Source organism: Caretta caretta, chromosome 6, assembly GCF_965140235.1.
Source record: "Caretta caretta isolate rCarCar2 chromosome 6, rCarCar1.hap1, whole genome shotgun sequence".
NCBI classification, from domain to species: domain Eukaryota; kingdom Metazoa; phylum Chordata; order Testudines; family Cheloniidae; genus Caretta; species Caretta caretta.
In genome coordinates, this window is record NC_134211.1 from 114,972,918 (window position 1) to 115,000,241 (window position 27,324).

Here is a 27,324-nt window from a genome sequence, read left to right on the forward strand (position 1 = left end):
TTCTAAGTCAGAGTCTGTTCTCAAAGCAATTCTTTGTAGCAACAACTACTCACACAGAGAGAAACTCAAAGCAATACTCTGTAACAACAGAAACAGCACCCAGAGACTCCCCGCCCTTTTGTTGTATTCATCTCGCTTTGTTAACAATTGTGATTAAAATAGAGATAGAGGATGTATGTGGATGGATGCTTGGTGTGGATAATAACTAAATGATCAGGGAGGTGCCAGCCTAAGAATGCAGTGTCCATCGGCTGAAGAAGGTGTCAAGTGGAAACAGCCAGAGGACCCCTCCCCCCCCCCCCCCCCGGAGGGTAGACTGGAATCCACCCAACAGCCTCAAGAATGGGAGAACCAAAGAACAAGATAACATCTGGCAGTACGGAGCCGTCAGGAATGTGACATCTGCTGATTGATTCAGCAACAGCATGATGAAGCAATTCCCATAGACTGGCATAGGAAGAAATTCCTATAAAAATGGACTCTAGAAAGTGAGAACTTTGGGGTCTGATTCTGCAAACCAACTTCCAGGAGCATCAGATGTGCATCTGACAAGGCCCTGCTCCCTCCTCATGTCCAGACCACCTGGCCAGTGGCTTGGCATGAGCAACTCTAAGGCTAGTAACTATGATAACAACATAGCAGAACCTGTGTGTGTGTATGAATGAATGTGTGAATAAATATGAGGTTGAATGGAATGTTATAGCTATAACTAACTGCCTACTATGATTTTCTGTATTCACAATAAATGTGGTATTTTGCCTTTTCCCCTTTAATAAGATCCTGCTGGTTTTTATTTTATTGCTATAACAGGCTCAAAGATATCTTTTTCAAAATGTAAAAAAGAATAGAGTATGATACATTTAAATTGCAATAAAAGTTACAATAAACATTACAGTAGATATACAGTCATATCTGATTCTGGTTTAGTCCAGAAGGTAACATTAATTAAGTAAAAGAAATACGGGAGCAACAGTACAAATAAATTACAATGACATTACTGTATTTTAGAAGAACATTGAAAGTCTAATTTAAATAAAGAAATACCAAGAATGTTTCAAGATAAGATTTCATGTCATCTTTTGCCCACTTTACGTATGGACTGTAGGAGTCTGAAAGGCATGAGATCTTATTGCAGACCATGTGCTGCCATCTGACAATTACTTGTTTTAGTTTTTTGTTTGTTTTTAATTTGTCCTTATGAGATATGCTGGGTTGAAGGCACTGGACACTACATATCTCCATTTATTCGGAGGTACAGTGTAGCCAGCAGTAATGAAAGTTTCTCAGCACTGTCTCACCCGTATACCACTATCATGTCCTGGGGAGCTCTTAACTAGTGCCAGAAGGTAGATCAGCCTCTGCGTCTCAATCCCTTGCTGTTAATAAGGCAGCCAACTGTGCTGTGGACTCTTATCTGCTAGGATCTGGACCAAACACTAATACTGAAGGATCAGCTCCCAAATTAGACCCTGCAGTTCTATTTGCAAGGGATTGATGGCAAGCCAAACCCTTCAGATATAAGGTTCAAGTTCAAACTGTAGAGGAATCATAAAAAATAGTCATAAATGTACTAGATGCTACAACGTCTTGCAAGATTTATCAAGTACAGTACAAGATTTGAACAAAGAATCAAACATTTGAAATAGATGATTCCATGAATTCCAGACCTGTACAATAGCTTGATGCAGGGGTTTTGTCTGTATGCTCTAAGCTGGTCACTTATGGTAACTCTGAACGCAAGGAACTCTTCTTGATTTCTGCCTTCCGCTGAGGATGTCAGGTAAATTAAAACCAAATGTCTAAAGCTTATTAGAAATATTTACAGGGCTTTAATTTGGGTCTACCATTTCCAATGTTTAACCCCAAATACTACTGCATGTATGCATGCAAACCCTGGGATGTTCCATCTCGATTAGAACCCACAGAGTCCCCTTCTAAGATGAAAGCGTACGAGAAAAAGATTGAGCCTGAGAACAAATTTGTCAAGTTTTAGTTTGACTTGAAGGAAACCAGTCAATTGACTGTAGCTGCTCCTTGCAAAGCATGGTTTAGAATGAAAATACTGGCGGGCTGTGGTTTAAGCAAGTTGGGAGGCAGACATCAGATCCCTCATCTGATAGGCATTCACACTCCTCCGACATAGCCTCCAGGAACTTAGTGCTGGGGCCATGCATTGTGACAAAGCCACATCAAAATGTTGGGTCAATATCCCCATGTTGTGATGCCCCAAACACATGACCACCATCTCTTTCGGGGGGCACCTTAAACACTGCTAGCAGAACCCTCATTAAGACACTGTTGATGTTTGACATCTCTACGGTTCCTTTCAAAGTGTGGCGATTATGGTAAATTTTGATTTTCCAATGTCTGTGCTACTTCCTGTGATTCTTTTGAATTTTTCAACTTGAGGCTGGCATTGATGGATGACTGATATCTCCATTTTGTCATACTTTCATAGAAATCTTTTCTAACATGTTCACTAGCCAAGACATAGATGATTGGATCAGCAACGCTGTTAGCAGTGGATAAGCACAGAAAGGCCGCAGAAGTAGAATATATGCGAAGTTCAAATGCACATGAGCCGTTCTGATGCAAAAGAAAGTTTATGGATCTTATCAGGAGCACCAAATGGTAGGGAGCAAAGCAGATCAGAAAAATGGTGATGATGGCCAGAGCCAAGTACTTCACTTTGGCTTTTTGGCGTTTGCCCAAGCTGCTGCTTGTTTCGGTACTTTGGAAAATTTTGTAGTTTGTGAAAATGAGGATTGTGCAAGGAATGGCAAATCCAGCTAGGAACCTGGCAAGGTTGAAATAAGCCAATTGTAAGTTGAGTGGTAAAGTCTCAAAGCAGGTTGTACGGTTTGAAGTCTGCTCGCCATCTGGTAAAATAAATACTGGGCAGTGGATTACTAAAACCGCAGAAAAGAGAATGGATGTGATGAAGATTGCAGTTCTCTGATGCCTCACTCCCTTGGATTCCAAAGCATACACCACTGCTACATAGCGATCAATAGAAATGCAACACAAGAGCAGAATGCTGATATATATGTTGCAGAAAAAGATATATCCTGTTAGCTTGCAAACCACTGACCCCATCTCCCATTTGTGTTTGTTTTGTACATAGGTAGTCCAGAGGGGCAGGGTACTCAAGTACATCAGCTCGCACAGCGATAAGCCAAAAATGTAGATGGCAAGAACGTTCTTTCTTCGGATCTGTACAAATGTTAGCCATGTAGTAAAGCAATTTGCTGGAAAACCTAAGGCAAAAACAATACTGTAGCACACAACCAGCAGTATCCTGCTGTCCTCATAGGGCATAGATGGGCATTCCGGCTTGGATTCATTCATTATGGGGACACAGCGGTGTGCAGAAACCCCAGGATAGCTTTTCCCGATTTGTGTTCCTGTGAATCAAAAGACACGATGCAAAGTTAGCAGCCGTAAAAGACTGTTAAAAATGTGACAGTAAAGGTAATGGTCTGATAACACAGGGCTAGATTGTGCAGCCCTTCCTCACCTTGATTTCACTGGCACTGCTTATGTGAGTGGGTGCTCACCAGGACAGTTGCACAAGCTAGCCCATAGGGAGTTTGTGGATGCTGCCATGTTGCAGGTGGTTTTAAACCAGAGCTACTCCACTGAAGTCAAAACTGGTGTAACTAAATGGAGGTTCAGGCACATTGAGTTTGTGACTTCTTACTGTTTGTATTGCAGGGGTGCCTAGGAGCCTCAATCGTAGACCAGGGACCGCATTGTGCTAGGCGCTGTACAAACACAGAACAAATGGACGGGCCCAGCCCCAAAGAGCTTACAGTCTAAGTGAGTTTACACTCTCTTTCCGCAGGGCCCACCGGAGAACTACTCTTTTGTGACTGACCTAGTACATAAATCAGAGAATCTGTGACATAAATGAGACTCTGCCTTTTTCTAATTGCCTGTTTTTGTGATCAGGTTTCTTTCCCCACTTCCCACAGATCTACCACAGGCAGCATGAGTAGTGCCAAATGCTTAACAGACTCCCCCCTTTCTCCCCTCCTCAACTCTATGCCTATACACCCGACTTCTGATTTCAAACCCTAGGGGATCTGTAGGTTAACAACCTGTTTAAGCTTTTCGGTTGCTGCCTGCTGTCCCAGTGCTTTGGTAGGGAGATACGGGAAAAAATGGTACCCATGTCCTATGGAGGAAGAAGCGTCAGAGAAAGCAGGAGGTTTAGGGGACTGATTGCCAACACAGGGCCACACTGAGCACCAGTCATTTTCCCAGTTATGTATAACACAGGATTAATTTTCACACTGTTTCTCAATTAGCCACATTATTTTAAAAAAATCCCTGAAGCATGGTGTTCACTGCGCATAGTACAACCTGGACCGTTTTAGTTCAATAAGGAATAGGAATGCTTCTCTCCATTGGAGGTGCTCCAAACACTTCACAAACTTTAAGGGCTCCGTTGCACATTGGGCATGGTGAGAAGCTGCACTATCACATGAGAGACTGTGCCTTGGAGGAGCTCGTGGGTGTGCAGGAGTACCGCACCCACTTCTAGACCTGTAATGGGATGCAGCCAGCTTCCTCCAGCATGCCAGGCCCACTCCAGAAGCTGGTATGTAAGGGGGAAGAGCCATAGCTCCACCACTTCCCCACCCACCCCGTATCTCTTTGATGGTCCACGTTCAGAGAGACAAGCGGATTAGCAGTCTATTGCGTGACATTATTAATACACACTGTGACCATATAGATCGTTGTTGCAACCAAGGTCCTATAGTGGCACCAAATCTTGCATGAAGGAGGTCAAGTAAGGTGTCTATGAAAAGGTTATGATTTGCTGGTTATGATTATGCTGTCTGTATGTGTGTATCATTTTTGTATTTGAAGTTATGAATATTGTCTCTGTACTTGTATCTCAATGTGTTTGATTCTAAGTAGCATTAGTGAAGCATTTAGTCAGCTTCTTGAGAAAGGAATCTTCAGATTAAGTGCCTAATCAAGAAACACTTAACTGACAATGGACCTTTGGAGGCTCCAATCCACATATGAGGAGCCTCCCTGGGAACATTCAAGGCAGCACATGAGCAATGGCTGCTCTATCTGAAAAGAACTAGGTCATGCTTAGTCCAGGTGACTCCAAACTCCACTTGCTGCTGTGATTTTCCACAGTAAGAACAAAGGTGTCCTTCCACATGGCAGAGAATATAAAAGGCCCTGGAAACCCCTCCACTTTGTCTTTAATCCTGCTTCTTACCTCTGGAGGAACTTTGCTACACTGAAGCTCTGAACAAAGGACTGAATAACCCATCCAAGCTGTGGATGTACTCCAGAGCCTTGATTGGAGCCTGCAGCTTATTCCATCACTGCTACAAGCCTGAACCAAGAACTTTGCCATTACTGTATGTCATTGATTCCTTTAACAAAGTTTAGCTCTCATCTATATTTCTTTTTATGAATAAACCTTTAGATTTTAGATTCTAAAGGATTGGCAACAGCGTGATTTGTGGGTAAGATCTGACTGGTATATTGACCTAGGTCTGGGGCTTGGTCCTTTTTTCTTTTACTGGGGTATTGGTTTTCATAACCATTCATCCCCATAAGGAGTGGTGCTGGTGGTGATACAAGGGAACTGGAATATCTCAGGTAATTGCTTGTATGACTTCTGGTTAGCCAGTGGGGTAAAACCGAAGTCCTCTCTGTTTGGCTGGTTCGGCGTGCCTTAATAGTAAAGGAGCTCCAGCTTTGGGCTGTAACTGCCCTGCTCTAAGCAATTTGTCCTGAATTGATACTCTCAGTAGTGTCCCGCCACATGCAGCTTTGTTACAGTGGCGTAGTCATGTTAGGATCCACAGAAGCAGGTCAATTAAGCTTTGGATCAGAACCCCACGCGATCCAAATTGGAATTTTGGTATTGAGAGTTGTGTTGGTTAAAGATCAGTGATCATGAGCCAGAAAGCATCAGCAGAAGCAATGAAACTGCAAGCCCTGAGAGAGAGCCTGCAATTGGAACAAAAACTGGCAGAAATTCGAATGAGAGAGAAGCAAGCCTTGGAAGAAGGCTGGAAGAAGAAGCAACTGAAAGATAGAAGGAAGCTGCTGAAAGACAGAGAGAAGCTAAAGAAAGAGTGGCTGAATTGGAAAGAGAAGCTTCTGAGAGAGAGGAAAGGGCTCATAGAAGGCACATGGAACGGCTGGCTGCTGAGGAGAGGGTTCGCCAGAAGCAACAAGAAACTGCCAGACTTAAGCTCCAAGTCAAAAAAGCAATGGAAGAACAGCAGAAACTATCATCTTGAAAGTCCAGTTTATAGCAATGTTGGTATGCTATATTACTCTGTGTTTAACCCATTATGCTATGACCGGGGGAGGAGGACTCTAACCTGGTGGGAAATAGCTGTTTGTCGGTGCAAAAAAGCAATTTGTCCTGAATAGATACTCTCAGTAGTGTCCCACCAAAGGCAGCATCATTACAGTTTGGCCTTTATGTGACCTATGCAAGGGGAGGGGAGGTTCCTTCTGCCCAGTCCTTGCCCTCCCCACAATGTGCCAAGCAGAACTTGATCCTAACTAATTAACTCTCATAACATCCCACTGAGGCAGGTAAGTATCAGAGAGGGAAAAATAAGGCACAGGGAGGTGAAGTGCCCCAAGTTGCACTGGAAGCCCGTGTCTGAGATGGGGTAAAGCCCAGATCTTCTACCTGCCAGCCTTGTGCCTTGTTCGCTGGGACCCAGATTCTGGTTCCCTCACTCCTGGGGAAGAGCACAATCCTCCACAAGAAATCTCACTGACTTCAGCACAGCCTAGCATGATTCACGGTGGGAGGGCATCATAAGCTGGCCCTAAACCACGTTGCCTCTTTAATAAAACAAAGCCACTGCTCAGTCCCAAAGCCACCACCACGATGAATGCAGAAAATCGACACATGCAGCATCCCCCTTTCCATAGACTGAAAGCATCAAATGCTCCCCATCAAACTGAAGAGCAAAGGCACAAGCAAAACTCCAGGTGCTAGTGGGGACCGCAGAGGCAGATTCCTGAAAGTAGCCATCATGTAGGGCCAGCCTGTGGTCCCCTTGCTCAATGGAGTCAACAGCGGTACTCATAGAGAAGGTGCGACTCACCAGGAGGGGATCAGAATTTGACCCATTACAGATACTGCTGCCCTTTAATGCACTGTTGTTGCTCTCACTTAGAGCTTGGATTCTACCCTCCGTTCCCAGCTACTCACCTGGAGAAGCCAATCATTTCAGTGAAGTGAGGTAGCACTTCAGGCGAGTAAGGGAGCTAGTCAGGCTCTTCATCAGAACGTGGGTAGCACCTGTCTGACACTTCTTGGAAACAACAGGAAGTCACAGTGCAAATGGCCCTCGCTTTTATAAATAAGTTAAAGACCCGAGAACAAAGAGAAGAACGTAAACAAATGTCGGAAGCGGAGGCCAAGGAAAGGAAGAAAAGCCAAGTGCTCTGAACAGGAGGGCTAAGCATCCCCGTGGAACCACTAATGACAAAAACTAGACATGGGGCACGTCATCAGTGTTAACCACCCTGGCCCAGGTGAGTGAGGGAAAGGCTGGCCTATAGCATTCCATCTGTCTACCTAGACACAGCCCAGTGTAAGGGGATGTGGAGAGGATTCAAAGTGCAGTTAGATTTGGCCACCTGGAGCTCCTGGGCATGTACAGGTAGCATACTTACTGCTCTGCTCCTTTACAGCTTGCAGCTAACTGCCCCCTACTCAGCTGGCTTGCTCTGCAGCTCAGTGCACGAGGGCTTGTCAGGAACAGGGCCCCATCTCCTCCCTGCCATTCCCTTGCCCCTTTGGGGCATCCTGCACCCCTAGGGTTTAGGCACAGAGAAGCCCCTGCACTCCCCTCATGCAGGGACTGTTGTTTTGCCTGGCTCTAAGAGGCGATCATTTTTTAAAAATTTTCACTACATTTTTCATAAAATTATGATGAGGAGAAAAGAAACCAATGGAAAGGACTGACAAAAATCTTCATCAGGATCTCTAGAGAAAATGCTGAGAGGTTTGAAAACAGTCAAAATTTAACAAAAATTATAACCCCCCCGCCACCCAACCCAACCCAACCCAGTAAAATGCTCATTTTTTGAACTATTTTGTTTTCTTTTTAAACAGCTCTATCCTGGCCTTTCTGTGGGATGCACAATTGGTTTGGGCAGGTTCCCTTTACTCCTGGGTTTTCTCTGACTCTACACCACTATAAGGATCAGGCACAATCTGGCCTATAGATTTTTTCTCCATGGATTTTTTTTTAATTCATACAAACAAAAGCAAAGGCTGTTGTTGCAGTGTCATTGTTTTGGGAAGGTTTAACAATCGTCACCCATAATCAGGCGAGTGCGAAGGGCTATGGTGTTGCTCAGTAGGTTCTCATGGTGTTTGATGCTAATCCACATGCAGTCACGTCCCAAGACTCAGGTTCAAACTGAGCCAAAATCTCAAAGCAAAACACAACCACAGCTACTGAGTGTCACTTGATTTTGTTTGATTAATGTCACATAGTTTCAAAGCAATATCATAGAACAACCAGGTCCGCTCAGAACTGCGGCGCATTCACTCAAAAGGTTCGTGAATCTTAAGCCCTCTTCCAAAGTACCTGCCATGAGCTTGAAATTACACTTAAACCAGGCAAATGTGGAGTAGTCTGACCTCCACTCCAGGCACGGGGCTCGATTCTGTGCTATGTCTCCAGAGAGAGCTGTAGCACAGAAAGCACAGCCCAAGAGAGCAAAGGTGGCTGAAGCATCCTTCAGGATAAGTTAGAGCAGCCTCAGGGGCTGGGCTAACTATGGCAGCCTTCCCCAGGCTGCCTATTGACTACTCCACAGCCCAGAATCCCCCCATCATGTCAGGCACTACAAGCGTGCCCCCACCAACTACACTGGGGCCTGAGAAGGGAAGCAGCACATCGCTACACTACTCATGTGCGGGAGGTAAGTTCTACAGTGGCTCCTTTGTGGCCCCTATATGCCACTGGAATGATGTCTAAGGGGGCAGAATCCACCCCACTTTTGCAACATTTTTAAAAGCTTAGATAAAAGCAAATGAGCATTTTTAAAAAAAGTATGTGGACAAGTTGCAGAAGTAACACAAGCTTCCCTAATGAGCTGGCATTGTTAGGTCACCTCCCATCTACTGTGTTGCATCTGGCTCCTGATCCTGTAAACACTTACACACACAAAGAAGTTTACTTCACTGGGCTATGTGTGTAAGTGCTGCCATAGACTATGGGTGGTCCAGTGGTTAGGGAGCTAGTCTGGGACTTGAGAGCCCAGAGTGCAATTCCTTGCTCTGCCACAGACTTCGTGTGTGACCACGGGCAAGTCATTTAGTCTCTCTGTGCCACAGCCATAAAAGGGGGATAACAGCACTGCCCTACCTTACGGGATGTGGTGAGGAAAAATACATTACAAGGACTCTGATACAATGGTAATGGGACCCGTAGAAGCACTCTGGATAGATTAGGCCCTTAGATGGTAAGCTACTTGGGGTAGCAAAGCTCTACATGCATCTATAGCACTATATAAATAGTAATAGAGGTTTTACAGGAATGTAAGTCTGTGTGTGTATATATATAGCTCTGCGTTGCTCACCACAAGCAGAGGTTTGCTTGCTGTCAGGAGTGTCTGAGTGAAGACGAATTTCCAATCATGACAAATGAGTGGGCAAAGTACAGGAAGGAACTTGTGTGCCAGTTTCTGACACCCTCACTCCTAAATGCCTTGCTCCTAGAGTAATCCTGGCACTGGTGGAGGGGTAAGGTGCTACTTAGTGTGAGCGCGGGGATCAGAATCTGGCTGTGTGTTTGTAGAGGAATTAAAGAATCAGCTCTGTGCAAAGGAAACAAACTAACTGAGCTGGCTGAGCTCTCTGCATCTCCTTTTGTTGCACACCATGCCCCACAGAATAGGTATTAGGAGCCAGGGGCCACTACATTAATCAGGTTGATTAACCTCTGCCCCTAGCAGGGGCCACAATGCCTCATGTTTCTTTGCTGGAGAATGGAACCTTCCTGTTCCCAGTGTGTTGATCCAGATACGCTCAAGGGGGATTTAAAATTCCTTTTTTTTTTTTTTGACAGGTTTCAGAGTAGCAGCCGTGTTAGTCTGTATCCACAAAAAGAAAAGGAGGACTTGTAGCACCTTAGAGACTAACCAATTTATCTGAGCATAAGCTTTCGTGAGCTACAGCTCACTTCATCACATGCATAAAGTGGGAAAAAAAACTTTATGCATCCGATGAAGTGAGCTGTAGCGCACGAAAGCTCATGCTCAAATAAATTGGTGAGTCTCTAAGGTGCCACAAGTACTCCTTTTCTTTTTTTTTTTTTTGAACATCAAGCATCAGAATGACTCGACAATGAAGCAATGGTGATTTCTGTGAGGGAATCTACCGACAACTAAGCAACTGTTTTGAGGCTGTCAAAACTGTTCTATATAGGTTCTTATATTGTGCTAATCAGCATAATATCTGAGAACCTTCCAGTAGTGCGTTAAGCACAATGTGACTGACATCTGTCAGGTGTTATTTGTTCTCTCCCCCTCTCCCTGGGGGGTGAGATGTGCGCCGTGGAGGGTCTTGTTTTGGTAGGGTTTCAGGGTATATTTTTAAAACTGTGGCTATATATTTATATTAAAGGAGGCAGGTCAAAGAAATGTGCCTTGCACTTGGAGTGAAAGGTGGTGAGGTTAGTGATGGGCCTTAGTTCCTGGGGGAGTACACTGCACAGTCTGGGAGTGCCTCCGGGAAAGCCCTGTCTCCTGCTCAGATGAGCTTTACCCTTATTCTAGAGAGCTCCACTGGGCACGAGGAGAAGGGTTGTTGACCATGGTCTTTATCTCCAAGCTTTATGTGGTCTTTTAGATACCTGGTCCCAGGCCATGGATCGCCTTGAAGATAAGGACCGAGATCATGACTTCGATTTAAAATTCTTTGGGAAGCCAATGCAGAGAGCGTCGGAGAGGTGTGATGTGCTTGTGGTAGCCCATGTAGCTAAGGAGATGGGCTGCAGCATTCTGTACCAGCTGGAGTTTCCTAGGTGCTGAATTCTTCATGCCCAGGTAAAATTTATGTTTAATTATTTAGGTTTAATTTATGACTGTGGCATTGCTAGCGATTTATGACCAAGTCCCAAACATACACTTGCCTGAAAGTTGACATAGAAGGTCTCAACCTCAGAACAAATGCTGTATGATAAACTTATAAAAAAAGAGGTTTCAGAGTAACAGCCGTGTTAGTCTGTATTCGCAAAAAGAAAAGGAGGACTTGTGGCACCTTAGAGACTCACCAATTTATTTGAGCGTGAGCTTTCGTGAGCTACAGCTCACTTCATTGGATGCATATTGTGGAAAATACAGGAGATGTTTTTATACACACAGACCATGAAAAAATGGGTGTTTATCACTACAAAAGGTTTTCTCTCCCCCCACCCCACTCTCCTGCTGGTAATGGCCCACCTTGATTATCATACACATTGTAAGAAGAGTGATCACTTTAGATAAGCTATTACCAGCAGAAGAGTGGAGTGGGGGGAGAGAAAACCTTTTGTAGTGATAAACACCCATTTTTTTCATGGTCTGTGTGTATAAAAACATCTTCTGTATTTTCCACAGTATGCATCCAATGAAGTGAGCTGTAGCTCATGAAAGCTTATGCTCAAATAAATTGGTGAGTCTCTAAGGTGCCACAAGTACTCCTTTTCTTTTTATAAAAAAGAAAAGAGTCTATTATTGTTAGTATGGCAGCACGCAATGACCACAATAAAGTAGCAGGTCCTGGTGTGCCAGGCACTGTACAAACACAACAAAACCAGTTCTGTCCTAGAGAGCTCATAATCCAAGACAACATGTAGCCGATGCACAAACTACAAAGCATGGGACAAGCTAGCAGGAGAAACCAGTGTATCGCATACTCACAGTGGTCACTAATCTAGTCATTGCCCGTTTGACCGTTTTAAAGTTATAACAATGCAAAAAACAGCATTTTTTTTGCACATTTGTTGAAGTAACTGTTGTTTATTTAATGTCACCTTTCTGCACTGCCTACGCGCACCTGCTGCGAGTCACTGAAAGGATGCATTTCTGCCCAAGAGTACCTGCAGTGTAGCAGAGAAATCAGCAGCAAGGTAGAAGCCGGAAGGAAGTGGTTACAGTAGATGGTGCCCTATTGACCTGATGGACAAGATATTGCTGAAAATAAGCCATAAGGCAACAATCAGGGCTAGGTAAGCCTTCAGTAGAGGTCAGTGCAGAGTCATCCATTCTCTATGAGACCATCAGGAATCATTGTTCCTCAATGGCCCCTGGAGCAGCCTGACTTTCCTAAGAAGGGGTGAGCTGCTCTCTTCCCCTCCTCGGTCAGCCAATGAGGGAGAATCACTGCCCTGGCTCCTCCCCGTACCCCCCAGCTGTTTTGGGAATGTTGTGGCTGGGCCCAGGAATGAGATGGGTACTATTTCTTTGAGTCTATTTAGGTCTCTGCAGAGAGTGATGTGCTTATTTTTTGGCCTTGGGCATAATGTTGAAACAAAAAGGCGGATGTCAATAAACGTTCTCCTTAAACGACTGTCAGATGTCCACGAGAAAATCTAAGGTGGTAAGAAAGGACAGTTGTTGGTGCTGGTATAGAAGCAGGCTAAGAAAAACGAGCCATTAAAAGCCTCTTCTGGAGAGACAGGCCCAGATCCTCAAAGGCATTCAGTGGAGCCTAAATACCCTTATGGTTCTGGGCCATGATCTTGGATGTCATTTTGCAGTTTAGGTCCACCCTGGACATTCTTTTCACAAACAGTGTACCTTTAGAAATAAGCCTTTCAAAGCACTAGTGGTGTGTCACCAAATGGGTCTAAGGTGGCCATGTTTCAGAACCTTATAGTCAAGTCTGAAGGGGAAATTGTTTCCCACAAGCAATCTTCTCCTGTCACTATGTAAATACAATTGTTATTCTGCACTTGTGCCATATCCAGCACTCACGTTTATATCACTGAGTAGAGTAGGCAAATATCTCAAAAAAATGTTCCTAGACTATTCTTTCAAATAAAAAAAATGACCTATTTGAGTTGTGTTTGCACTTTTTTCATATTTACTTCCTGCGAATAGTCTAATGAGCAAGTTTATCAGCAGCAGTGTTAATGCAAATGGTTGAATTTTGAGTAAATGGTAGAGATTTTTCAGAGGCAGTGAGCTTTAAACTTGTAAACATGAGTACTTGCATCAGAATCATGTTCCTAAGAGTGATGCCCATCCAATCAGGAAAACAAAAACATACCATGTGATCTAGTTTTCAGAGTAGCAGCCGTGTTAATCTGTATCCGCAAAAAGAACAGGAGGACTTGTGGCACCTTAGAGACTAACAAATTTATTTGAGCATAAGCTTTCGCGAGCTACAGCTCACTTCATCAGATGCATGCAACCTACGTAACCACTCAAAATGAACTAGACAGCTCAGATTTCAAAATACTCACACAAGCTGTAAACAAGATGGAGCACCAGAGTTTTTTATAAAAAGAAAAGGAGTACTTGTGGCACCTTAGAGACTAACCAATTTATTTGAGCATAAGCTTTCGTGAGCTACAGCTCACTTCATCGGATGCATGCTGTGGAAAGTGTAGAAGATCTTATTATATACACACAAAAAGCATGAAAAAATACCTCCTCCCACCCCACTCTCCTGCTGGTAATAGCTTATCTAAAGTGATCACTCTCCTTACAATGTGTATGATAATCAAGGTGGGCCATTTCCAGCACAAATCCAGGTTTTCTCACACACACACCCCCCACACACAAACTCACTTTCCTGCTGGTAATAGCTTATCCAAAGTGACCACTCTCCTTACATTGTTTTTTATAGAAGATTTGACAAATAATTCAGAATAATGAATAAATTCAAGAAAGTCAGCAGCAGCTCTGGGATAACTCCTGCAGCTAAGAAAAGCCTACACGTGTTGACTAAATGATTGACTATGAATTTTTCACTCGGTTCTCTCAGTGAGCATTCTGCATACGGAACAAGTACAAAACAGCCAGTGGAGAGCCACACTGTAGTGCAGACCAGAGAGGCAGTTTGACTGCCCATCAGCATTGTGATGCATTTATAAGGGTTACAGGTGAGCCGTGATGTGAAGGTGTTACTTGAAGGCGCTTCAAGATCCAGCGATAGGAAAGTGAGCTGTTACATAAGATCAGTTGTTTACATGACATCTAGCAGCTTCCTCCCCGTCTTTTCATTTGAAATTTCTGGCAGTGATGCGTGAACCTCAGAAGCACTGGAAGCCTGGCTAAGCGTCTAAAATCGTCTTTGGTGAGGTAATCATTGCTCTTTCTCAGGAGGTTCCCTTTAGCCATAGATGGGCCACTACAGCAGTAGCCTGTCTGCTTGACAGTGCTTCAGCAGCTTCCGGTGAATGTAGCTGCACTTCTCTATTCCCTTGGGTCTACTGCATACCACTCAAACCAGAGGAGCACACATAGGTTCCTACCCTTTTGGTGAGACTTGCTGAGATGCTCACCTTGGCCATGATTCAACAGAGCATTTAAGAATGTGCTTAAGCTCAGGCAGTTGAGTAATCCTATTCCATGTGCTCAAAATAAAGTGTGTCCATGTTCTGGGACCTTGGTCCTTATAGGGAGTCCTTGGGACTGTGCAGAGCATTCTGGATTTAATTCATAGATCAGATTCAGTAATCAGCATTCACAGCTTTGTGCCGATGTAGGGTGAGGGTGATACCTCAGATATGGTACTCCAAGTACTTCACAATTGATTTCACTCGAGTTCATACTGAGACTCTGAGACTCTCATTTTGAAATGTTGCTTTTTACAAAGAACAGAGAAGAGGTTCACGGTTTCATTTTGAGAGGTTGAGCAATCACAGCTCTGATTGATTTAACTGAGAGCGGCTGTCTCTCAGCTGACCATCTGTGAATTTGCCACCAGTATTTCACAACGTATTCACTGCCACAAGCATTTTGCATCAGCTCACATCTGATTAAGAAAGAGAACCTAAACCCAGAGGGAAATGGTTTAAAAAGATGATCTATTTTATTTGTAGCTGTCATTCATTAGATTTCCAAACCTCTCTCATGTGAAACAACTGTTTTGATCTGTAGAGGAAAAGGGAGTGGGTTACAAAAATAGATCCTGTTACGAAAAGCAAAAGAAGCTGCAGGCACTGTACGCTACTGGAAGAGTTAGGAGGGTGCACCACAGTGGAACAAGGTACTGACCTGAAAGTCTTTGGATGGACTCATTTGGCGAGGAGGAAGGAGAGAAGAGAAAAAAAGACACAGCAAAGATACATCTACACTTGGAGCTAGGGGGCTGATTCCCAGCTCCCATTGAGCTAGCACAAGAAAGCTAATAGTGTAGTTCGGGTGGTACAGGCAACAGCGAGCAGCAACATGGGCTAGCCCCCTGGTTGGGTACAAACTGCCTGGATCCTGTGTGTACATACTTGGGGCGGGTAGCCTGTGCCACTGCTTGCCATGGTACCATGGCTACCCTATTACTTTTAGCACGCTAGCTTGATGAGAGCTAGTGTGAGTACGTCTGCGTGAGCTGGGAATCACCCCTCCCCCGCTCCAAGAGTAGACACAGCCTGAGCTCAGTACTGTGAGCGGAATCAAATCTGTATAAGAGTTAAGGGGAGAGACAGGGCGGGAGAGCTAATATCCTTTCGTGGACCTATTTCTGTTTTAGCAGATGTCGCTGCTAAGTTTTGCTTCATGTTGGGAAGTGGACAGTTCAGATGGCAAAATTTGATATCTTCCATTGCTGTATGCAGTGCTGTGGTAGCCGGGTTGGTCCCAGGATATTAGAGAGACAAGGTGGGAGAGGTGATAGCTTTTACTGATCCAACTTCTCTTAACAAAGGTGGCAACCTTAGGGGGTAGCTGATTGGGACCACAAAAGTTGGTCCAATAAAAGGTATCACCTCACCCGCCTTGCCTCTCCAATATCCGGGGACCAACATGGCTACCACAACACTGCATATGGTTAAGAGGGATGTATTTTATTTATTCCTTCTTCCTAATCATCCCTACATGTGAAAGGCTGCCATTGGGAACAGCGAATTTGGGATATTTATATGGCACATAAAACATCCACTGCTACAGTGGTTAGGATAAAAACCCACCACCAAACATTTGGAAAGGATTTAAATCCTCAGGCTTCAAGGCAAAAGCCAAACTAGCTCAAGACGGAGAGGGGTAGTTTCCCCTTTGAGGTTTCTTGCATCTTTTTCTAAAGCAGCTGGTACCAACCAGCGTCAGAGACAGGTCATCTAACTAGACAGATGAGTGGGCTGATGCAATATAGCAATTCCTGAATTCCTGTGTTCTGTCTGGAATAATGACAGTGATGCTAGCAAAGCAGCGTCACTTGCATTCTGTGCCTTTTCTGAATCCTGGTTCCAGCCCAATAGCGGATTTCAGCCCTGCCTGGGGGAAGCCCCCTTGACTGGCTGCCTTTCCCACGTGCCCCACTCCTGGGGAAGAGCAGCCAATCTGGGCTGCTGCAGGAAGCAGGCAGATCTCTCTCTCCCTCTCTTCAGGAGCCAACACTATTCCCACAGGAGGGGAGCGAGGAGACAGAAAGCGGTGAGCATCTCAGATTGTCTCTGCTCCCTCCCCCTTCTATAGAGCAAGGGGACAGTTCCTCTGCTTCTGTCCCCTCCCTGCACCATCTTTCCTGGAATGGGGGTGAAGACCCCCTGGAGGAGCAGAAATGAGGCTGGGGGGAGGGGAAGACAGAATGGATATGGGGACAGAGCTGATGTGGGGCTAGGGGACAGGATTGATGTAGGAGTTGGAGCAGAATTCATTGCTGGGCAGGGGGACAAGCAAATGTAGGGATGAGACCTCCTACACTGGGGACCAAAATCACCTTGATAACTGTAGGAGAGTTGACAACATAATTGTTACACACTGGGGGTAGCCAGGGAGGGGATGTCAAAAATCAAGACAGATAAAAACCCCACAATCATTTTTTAAAAATCATGATTTGTCTAACATCATTTTATACCATTGTAGTTGGCAATACAGTGTCCTTCTTCGAGAGCTCATAAAAAGCATCAGAGGACTTGGCAATTTTCTGGCTGTGGGAAAGCAGGGGCTAATCTGATTGTTTGTGCCTAAAAGGTTGTCAAAAGCAGAGGTTCCCAAACTGGGGGTCGTGAGGTTATTACATGGGGGGTCGCGAGCTGTCAGTCTCCACCCCAAACCCCGCTTTGCCTCCAGCATTCATAATGGTGCTAAATAGGTAAGTGTTTTTAATTTCTAAGGGGGAGGTCGCACTCAGAGGCTTCCTATGTGAAAGGGGTCACCAGTACAATAGTTTGAAAACCACTAGTCTAGAGAATATGTTGCAACATGAGGAGAGAGACTTTGCAGTCAGGAAAGTAACCAGGAGTCCCTGCAGTGTCATCCTTGGCTGCAGACTGAAGTTTGAAACCAGGGAAGTTAATGGGTTAAGGAAAGCAAAGCATCTGAATGGGTCAAAGTAGCAAAAGTGAGGAAAACCTAACATACTGTGCCAAACATAGGCTCCTACGGTTTGACAACATCATACTATTGAACCACACCCTCCTTAGGTGCAAAGAAATTTGCAGGCTTTCATGCTTAGATGCCTTCTTAAAGTTCTCATGTACCTCTAATGAGAGCCTTGACAGTAGAGAATATGCTAATAATTTCCTGCAGATAAGGCGTCTGTAAATCTATCAAGCAGGACTTGATAGCAAAATTCTAGGTGTCACCTCCTCAGCTCATTCTTGGACCACAAAGTCTAGCAAAGAACTCAACATGTGGTGTTCCATCAGCCAAACATCTAGCATCTCTGAAAGACCTATCAGAGGTCATCAGGTCAAGCACTGAGGCCCTGCTCCTACAAAGCAGTCATGATGGGTATGGGGGTGCTAGGTAATGAATATTGCTCTGAAAATGTGAAACTGCACACACAGATCCTCCCCGCCCCTTCACAGCCCAGCACACCCCCATACTCCCCACAGACCCACTCCTGAAAGCCCTGCCTCCCGGCCGTACTCACCAGCCCTGCTGGGAGGTGACTGTGTCTGGCAGCACAGCCAGGGCTGGTCCCAGGGCCAGGAATTGCTCTGTCCCCTTGGGAGTGGCACGATCAGCCAGGCCAGGACCTGCCCCGGCCAGGGTCCCTCAAGACACATTTGCCTGGAGGGACCCAGCCAGCCCTCGACACTGTTCCCGCCCCACCCACACACACACACACACCCCGCTCTGGCTGAGACAGACCAGGCTTCTGCACCAGGCCCAGGCGGCTCAGCCCCGGGGAGACAGGTGGGGCCCCACAGGTGATGGAAAGCAGAGACTGCCCGGAGCTGGAGGTGCACTGGGGTCCGGCCGGGGGCTGAGAGGAGCAAGGAGGCAGGGGGCGAAGAGGAGCCCTGGGCCAGCCGGGGGAGCAGGCCGAGAGGAACAAGTGGTGAGTGGGTGAAGCCAGTGTGGTCTCCGGGCACGGTACAAGCGGAGCAGGCCGGGGCCCCTTCTGAGCATGGGCCCAGCTCCATGGAGCCACTGGAGCCACTGTAAACCCGGCACTGAGTCTTTGTGTTATTTATTTGTACAGTGCTGAATACTATGGGGCCCTGATTCATGACTGGAGCCTTTAGGCACTTACAGTGCATATGATAACACACATTTTTTCATATTCTGTGTGTATATAAATCTCCTCACTGTATTTTCCACGGTATGCATCCGATGAAGTGAGCTGCAGCTCACGAAAGCTTATGCTCAAATAAATTGGTTAGTCTCTAAGGTGCCACTAGCACTCCTTTTCTTTTTACAATAAAGCTAGTAATTTCAAATCCCAACTACCAGTGATTTCCAATGTACCCTTTCCTTGCCGATACCAAGATCACAATGTTCTTCTTCTTCTCCTCCATGGAGGGCCACTATAAAGGCAACGACACTCTTTTCAGTCCTCCATCCTTTGGAAAGATCATGCCTGTTCATGGAATGAAATATCCTAATATTTGGACAGTTGTGCTTGATTCTGTGAGTTTATATTTCGTCCATTACATTTGCTGAAATCGAGGTCGGGGGTATTTACACAGAAGGCTGGGACAAAGATCTCATCATGTATTGTGTCAACATTAAAAAAAAATCAGTGATATTTCATAGAATATCAGGGTTGGAAGGGACCTCAGGAGGTCATCTAGTCTAACCCCCTGCTCAAAGCAGGACCAATCCCCAAATTTGCCCCTAAGTTTGCACTGGCAATGCAGTCAACATACATCTGCTCCAAATCCCTGAGTTTAGAAACAAACTTGAGTCAGCAGGGCTGGAAATGTCAAAGCAGTGACAGTCTCCGGGCCAGATTCCTTGGGTCAGCAGATTGACACAAAGGAGCCATAAAGCAGGCAGATCTGTCCAGCTGAGGACTTCCCCAGTATTGGGGGAATTTCCAACTACCTCTTCCAACATTTCTTCTTGAAGGGTCCAGCATAGCGGGCTAGGCTAAGAGAAAGGAACCTGGCTGGAGTGCAGCTGATTTCCAGTAATCCCTTGCTAGTGTATTGGCCCCTAGGTACCACAGCACATTGGCATAATTTAGAGCAGCCTGAGGATACTATATAAATCACATCAGGGGCTGGGTTAGAAGAAAACTAGCCCCAGATGTGCAGAGATACAACCAGGTTTTTTATGACCATGAGCGGTGGGTATTGAAGGCCAGGGGAGGCTATGCCTCCCATAACCCAGGTCATGGTCCCGCTCATGCTCTGCCCTGGTGCCCTGCCCTTGCTCCGCCTCTCCCCTGAAGCCAGTGGGGTCTCAGCTTCAGCCAGTGGCCTGGAGCTCGGGGCTTGGGCCGGCAGCCAGGGCTGGAGCTGCCAGGGGCGACACAGGCTGGTGCTCAGGCCAGCCTGGAGGTTGGACCAGTTGGCATGGGACTCCTCTGGTCACGGGGGAGGGCAATTGGGGTTCTGGCAGGCAGGCAGTGGGCTGGGGTGGAGGGTCAGGGCCAGGGAGCTAGCCTCCCTGAAGCAGGAGTTCACCTGCCTCCCATGTTTCTGACCCACCCTCAGCTGCACCCTGGTGATATTGGGCACAGCAGCAAATCTAGGTCTAAATCTAAAGGGAAGTGTTCGCTAGCTACCACCCAGAGTGGCTCCAGTAGCAGGCTGTAAACACAGCCGGGAAAGGAAACAGCAGGGAGCTGTATAAAGCAAAAAAACAACAGCCACACCTGAAGAGGACAAGAGTATGAGAAGTGAAATTCAGAGAGCTGCTGCATTCAATTTGACTTCTTGTTATGGGGGAAATGGTGTTGCACTCCATTGCATTCTGACAGGCAAAGAAGAGTTCCTCTCGGGTATCAGAAGCCCTTGCCACCACAATCAGGGTTTTTAAATATGAAAAAACGAAGAGGAGAGTGGCATAAATGGATTAATTCTGCCCAATGCGTTCGCAACTCACACTTTTATCATGAGACTCGCAATATTTGGTGTTATTCTTTAAGTCCCAGCTGCTAAATTAAGCAATTGCACAAGAATCTCAGTTTTCATTTAAAAGGAAAAATAAGTTCAGAACCCTCCTGGTTGAAGGGAAAAGCTTTAAAGTAGGACCTGTGTCCTAAATACTTAGAAACCAGAAGGCAAATAAAATGAAGGCAAAACGCATTTAAAAAAAAACCAAACCAAACCAAACACCCCCCCCCCCCCACTTCATGATTCTTAAGCCAGTCTCCCGGTTTTTCTGGGGCTGCCTCCTGCTTTTCAAATGTTTGAGGTTGGCAACATTGCAATGAGATAAAGATGGGAACAGAGGAGAAACCTAGGTGCCAAGTCAGTAGCTACTGTGCTGCCAGTGAAACGTTGTTTTGCTTATAAAATACTACTCCAGCACATTGAGAAGGGAGACGGTTTGGCGTGGAAATCTGTTCTCAAGATTATTCAGGCAGCGTGGCTTCAGCTGACAGAACCTGCCTTCTTGTGTTCAACTATGATTTCATCAGATTTAAAGTCTCTGCACTGAAGCTTAAACCGAGTCCCACAGTCAACCCAGAACCAGGCAGTATTTTTATCCCATGCACTATTAATCATCATTCATGCTTTCATTCTCATAGAGGTGTGTTCTTTTCAATGAAGAAATACGTTTCCTACAGTAAAGAGTATGTTATTCTTAAGAAAAGAGATCATAAGCACCCCCATCAATTGCTAGGATCTCTAATTAACATAGTACTGACCACTTTTTGTGGTCTTAGTACCTGTCAAACTAGATTTTACAGAGGAGTTCTACTTTGCAGCCTTATATAAAAAGAGCCTGTCTAGCATTAGCACATGTGGCTACATTTAAATATAAAGCGTGGAGAATTGGAAACAAAAACAAAACACAAATCCCTTTAAATAAAACTAATCACTTGCCTTGCTGTCAGAAGTCAATCTTATTTCTGTCCTTCTTGATGTTCTTTCTTGGAGGAACATTAAGGTGCTGTGAAGCTGACTGCACTAGCATTGACTAGCTTATCGAGTGTGAGGAACCAACTCCAGGAAGTAACCACCAAGAGTGCAGCCTCTCTATGGAGTAAATCAAATGGCAAGTTCAACAGGAAGAATGAGTTAATTTATGGCTATGCACAAAGCCTTTGATTCTGTTGCCTTTACTTATGCTACGCAGCACCTTGCTCCTCGTTAGTTCCATTGTCTACAGCAAGAGTCGTTGGGCACTTGGCACTTTTGAAGAACAAATTACTCATTTAGATGGCTAAATATGGATTTATAAGACTAATCTGGGCACCTGTATTTTGAAAGCCTCAGGCTTTATTATTACTAAAATAGAGGACACTAATTGAAACACCTGCAGCAGGAAATTTCTGCATTACCGACACCAAGGATTGCACCTGGAAGTATATCAGTGTTCAAAAAAATGCTTGTAATAGAGTAAATGAGAACAGCCAACCTAAATCTATTCGGCAGTATAGAAAAAAGGAAAGGTTATCAATATTTCCATAGGAAAATGTAGTTTCAACAAGAAAGGTGCAGGGGGAACTGACCAATTTGAGGGATATAGAATCTTGTACCACTATGCCAGTGTTCTGAATCCAGCCCAGGGCAGTAGTGCCTGATAATCCTAGTGTGCTCAGTGCAGAAACAACATGCCTAGGGGACAGGAAAATCTGAGTTTCCGTGTCAGTGTCCCCAAACCCCCTTGAATTTCAGGTGCCTGGGTTATCTTCATGGATTGCTGTGCCATGCATGGCTTCCAGAGATTAAACTGCTCTCACTCACTGAAACTGCTTGACCCTCCAGAACAGGGGTTGGTGCCCTGATAGGGGAAAATGGGGTAGATTCCCTTTGCACTGCCACTGTCTTTTACAGTGGGCCATGAGTCTAAAATTATGGTCACACTGTGGGGAGGAGAGGTATGTGAGAATGATGACTCTCCCACCAGTCACAAATGAACATTGGCTGGTGCCTTTGGACTGTGTCAGGCCCCACCATTTATCTTTGGGGAAGCCTTCCTCTCATGCATGTATCAGCCCATATGGAAAGCCCTTGGTTGTCGGTTTTTACCAAAAATTTTTCCCGAGTTTTACACGTAACCCTTCTGCCCGTCAGAGTTGGCAGCAACAAGGGCAGGGTTCAGTATCTAGGGGTTCCATTCCAATAACAATGCAAAACCGGCTCGAGTCCCCACCCAGTGACCTGGGACAAATATATACAACCCCCCGGGGCGCCTCTGTCATAAATATAAAGGGAAGGGTAAACCCCTTTGAAATCCCTCCTGGCCAGGGGAAAGCTCCTCTCACCTGTAAAGGGTTAAGAAGCTAAAGGTAACCTCGCTGGCACCTGACCAAAATGACCAATGAGGAGACAAGATACTTTCAAAAGCTGGGAGGAGGGAGAGGAACAAAGGGTCTGGGTCTCTCTGTATGCTGCTCTTGCCAGGGACAGAACAGGAATGGAGTCTTAGAACTTTTAGTAAGTAATCTAGCTAGGTATGTGTTAGATTATGATTTCTTTAAATGGCTGAGAAAAGAATTGTGCTGACTAGAATAACTATTTCTGTCTGTGTATCTTTTTTGTAACTTAAGGTTTTGCCTAGAGGGGTTCTCTATGTTTTTGAATCTAATTACCCTGTAAGATATCTACATCCTGATTTTACAGGGGGGATTTCTTTATTTCTATTTACTTCTATTTTTTATTAAAAGTCTTCTTGTAAAACTGAATGCTTTTTCATTGTTCTCAGATCCAAGGGTTTGGGTCTGTGGTCACCTATGCAAATTGGTGAGGCTTTTTATCCAACATTTCCCAGGAAAGGGGGGGTGCAAGTGTTGGGAGGATTGTTCATTGTTCTTAAGATCCAAGGGTCTGGGTCTGTAGTCACCTAGGCAAATTGGTGAGGCTTTTTACTAAACCTTGTCCAGGAAGTGGGGTGCAAGGTTTTGGGAAGTATTTTGGGGGGAAAGACGCGTCCAAACAGCTCTTCCCCAGTAACCAGTATTAGTTTGGTGGTGGTAGCGGCCATTCCAAGGATAACGGGTGTAATATTTTGTACCTTGGGGAAGTTTTGACCTAAGCTGGTAAAGATAAGCTTAGGAGGTTTTTCATGCAGGTCCCCACATCTGTACCCTAGAGTTCAGAGTGGGGGAGGAACCTTGACATGGTGGCACAGTGGTGGGATTAACCTGAAATCATTTTGAGATCCAGTTGAGATTTTTTGAACTAGAAATACAGATTTTAAAAAAGGAATTTTTAGGAAGTCCAGAAAGCAGCTTTGAAACTGAAAGCAGCTTGGTTTCTCTCTGCTTTGTGGCCAAGCAGAGACAAAAGGGGATTATCTTGTGAATTGCAGGTTTTCTTTGCCAGGAGGCAGGGTACTTAACTCCTGCAGGGAAATTCACAGTCTTCCAACCCAGAGGTTTTTTTTTTTTCTTTTCTTCCTAAAAGTAAATAGGGGGTGTGTGTTCTACCCATTTGCTTTTTCTTTGGGCTGGGTAAGCAGGTTTCCAAGCAGTTGGAGGTTTTTTGCTTTAATTTGGGCCCAGAGCAGAGACAAGGGAATTGTCTTTTTCTGTAGGCTGACAATCACTATCAGAGAATAGGTATTCTATTGCAGCACAGCAAAATTTTACAGCCAAGTTTTGTTTGTTTATTTCTAAACCTCAGGTGTAAAGTTAGTTAAAAACAGAGAGGTTAGAATGACCAAATCCTCAGCTCGACTACAGCTGGAATTAGCCAAATTTCAGGCTGAGGAAAGACAAAGGGAACATGAAAGACAGATAGAACTCATGCGGCTGGAGAAGGAGGTACAGGAGGCTGCCCACAAGAGGGAAATGGAGGCAAGGAAGCATGTGGAGGAGGAGAAGGAAAAAGAGAGGAAGCATGTGGAGGAGGAGAAGGAAAAAGAGAGGAAGCATGTGGAGGAGGTGGAGAGGATAAAGGCCCAGCAGAATATACCAACAAACCCTAGCAATCCTTCTCCAGGTACCACTTCCCATCCCAGAAAGTTCCCCACCTACAAGGCAGGTGATGATACTGAGGCCTTCTTAGAAAACTTCGAAAGGGCCTGCCTTGGGTACAACATCTCTACTGACCAATACATGGTAGAGCTGAGGCCGCAGCTCAGTGGACCCTTAGCTGAGGTGGCAGCTGAAATGCCTAAAGAACACATGAACAAGTATGAACTGTTTAAATCCAAGGCGAGAGTCAGAATGGGGATAACGCCCGAGCAGTCTCGTCGGAGGTTCAGAGCCCTAAGGTGGAAACCAGACATGTCATTTACCCGACATGCCTACCACATTGTGAAACATTGGGATGCCTGGATATCAGGAGCAAGTGTTGAATCTCCAGTAAATTTGCCCTTCCTAATGCAAATGGAACAATTCTTAGAGGGTGTTCCTGAGGAAATAGAAAGATACATCCTGGACGGGAAGCCCAAAACTGTAATCGAGGCAGGAGAGATTGGAGCCAGATGGGTGGAGGTGGCAGAGAAGAAGAAAACTGGTCGCAGTTGGAGTGGAGACCAGAAGGGACCACCCCAGACCACACCCTATTACCGGGGGCCGCCCAAAGCCCCACCTACCTCCCAAAGAACCCTCCAGACCCCTTATCGTCCCACCACCCCGTTCTCCAGCAACCCTCCTCGCCCCAGTGACCCATCAGCTGGACGATGTTTTAAATGTAACGAGCTGGGGCATGTAAAGGCCAACTGCCCCAAGAACCCCAACAGATTACAGTTCATTGCACCGGAATCACACCAGAGGTCCACAGGCCCAGATACCTCCCAGATACCCTTGGAGCGGAGGGAAACTGTGAGTGTGGGCGGGAAGAAGGTCACCGCGTGGAGGGACACCGGAGCACAAGTGTCAGCTATCCATGCTTCCTTAGTGGACCCCAATTTAATCAACCCAGAGATCCAAGTGACGATTCAACCCTTCAAGTCCAACTCTTTCAATTTGCCTACAGCCAAGTTGCCTGTCCAGTACAAGGGCTGGTCAGGAATGTGGACTTTTGCAGTCTATGATGATTATCCCATTCCCATGCTGTTGGGGGAAGACTTGGCCAATCATGTGAAACAGGCCAAGAGGGTGGGAACGGTCACCCGCAGCCAGGCTAAACAAGCCGTGAGGCCTAGCTCTGTTCCGGAAACTTCTATCAGGACCCGGTCAGAGGTGATGGACCTGGACCCCAGGCCAATGTCTGCAACAGCAGTAGTGGATCCAGTCCCAGAGACCCAGACGGAACCAGTCCTAGAACCGGAACCAGCCGAACAACCAACACCAGACCCCGTGTCAGCACTGAATCCAGTACTTGCAACCTCAACACCAGAGGGCCCCACCGAACCTGAACTGGCAGCAGCCGATAACCCTACACAAGAGGCTCAGCCGGAGCCTGAATCCCAACATAGTGCACCAGCGGAGAGTGGTTCACAGTCAACAGAAACAGCTCCATCCCCTATATCGCTTCCAGAGGGACCAAGCCTAGGTCCACAATCCCATGAGGAACTGATGTCTCCAGCATCAAGGGAACAGTTCCAGACCGAACAGGAAGCAGATGAAAGCCTCCAGAGAGCTTGGACGGCGGCACGGAGCAACCCACCGCCTCTCAGCTCTTCTAATCGATCCAGGTTTGTTATAGAAAGAGGACTTTTATACAAGGAAACTCTTTCTGGTGGACACCAGGAAGACTGGCATCCTCAGAGACAGTTGGTAGTTCCAACTAAATACCGGGCCAAGCTCTTGAGCTTAGCCCATGATCACCCTAGTGGCCATGCTGGGGTGAACAGGACCAAAGACCGTTTGGGGGGGTCATTCCACTGGGAGGGAATGGGCAAGGATGTTTCTACCTATGTCCAGTCTTGTGAGGTGTGCCAAAGAGTGGGAAAACCCCAAGACCAGGTCAAAGCCCCTCTACAACCCCTCCCCATCATTGAAGTTCCATTTCAGCGAGTAGCTGTGGATATTCTGGGTCCTTTTCCGAAAAAGACACCCAGAGGAAAGCAGTACATACTGACTTTCATGGATTTTGCCACCCGATGGCCAGAAGCAGTAGCTCTAAGCAACACCAGGGCTAAAAGTGTGTGCCAGGCACTAGCAGACATTTTTGCCAGGGTAGGTTGGCCCTCCGACATCCTCACAGATGCAGGGACTAATTTCCTGGCAGGAACTATGAAAAACCTTTGGGAAGCTCATGGGGTAAATCACTTGGTTGCCACTCCTTACCACCATCAAACAAATGGCATGGTGGAGAAGTTTAATGGAACTTTGGGGGCCATGATACGTAAATTTGTAAATGAGCACTCCAATGATTGGGACCTAGTGTTGCAGCAGTTGCTCTTTGCCTACAGAGCTGTACCACATCCCAGTTTAGGGTTTTCCCCATTTGAACTTGTATATGGCCGTGAGGTTAAGGGGCCATTGCAGTTGGTGAAGCAGCAATGGGAGGGATTTACACCTTCTCCAGGAACTAACATTCTGGACTTTGTAACCAACCTACAAAACACCCTCCGAACCTCTTTAGCCCTTGCTAGAGAAAACTTACAGGATGCTCAAAAAGAGCAAAAAGCCTGGTATGATAAACATGCCAGAGAGCGTTCCTTCAAAGTAGGAGACCAGGTCATGGTCTTAAAGGCACTCCAGGCCCATAAAATGGAAGCATCGTGGGAAGGGCCATTCATGGTCCAGGAGCGCCTGGGAGCTGTTAATTATCTCATAGCATTCCCCACCTCCAACCGAAAGCCTAAGGTGTACCATATTAATTCTCTAAAGCCCTTTTATTCCAGAGAATTAAAGGTTTGTCAGTTTACAGCCCAGGGAGGAGACGACGCTGAGTGGCCTGAAGGTGTTTA

At 45.7% G+C, this 27,324-nt stretch overlaps 1 protein-coding gene across 1 annotated transcript in view; it reads right to left on the reverse strand.

Annotated features, from left to right (window-relative positions):
* Window positions 1-773: 773 nt before the first annotated feature.
* GPR132 (G protein-coupled receptor 132) overlaps window positions 774-27,324 on the reverse strand; it is a 42,026-nt gene continuing 15,475 nt past the window's right edge. Inside the window, exon 2 of the mRNA XM_048853648.2 lies at window positions 774-3,404. Within this exon, the coding sequence (XP_048709605.2) occupies window positions 2,341-3,348 (1,008 nt within the window). The 5' untranslated portion in view covers window positions 3,349-3,404 and the 3' untranslated portion in view covers window positions 774-2,340. The remainder of the gene's footprint in view (window positions 3,405-27,324) is intronic.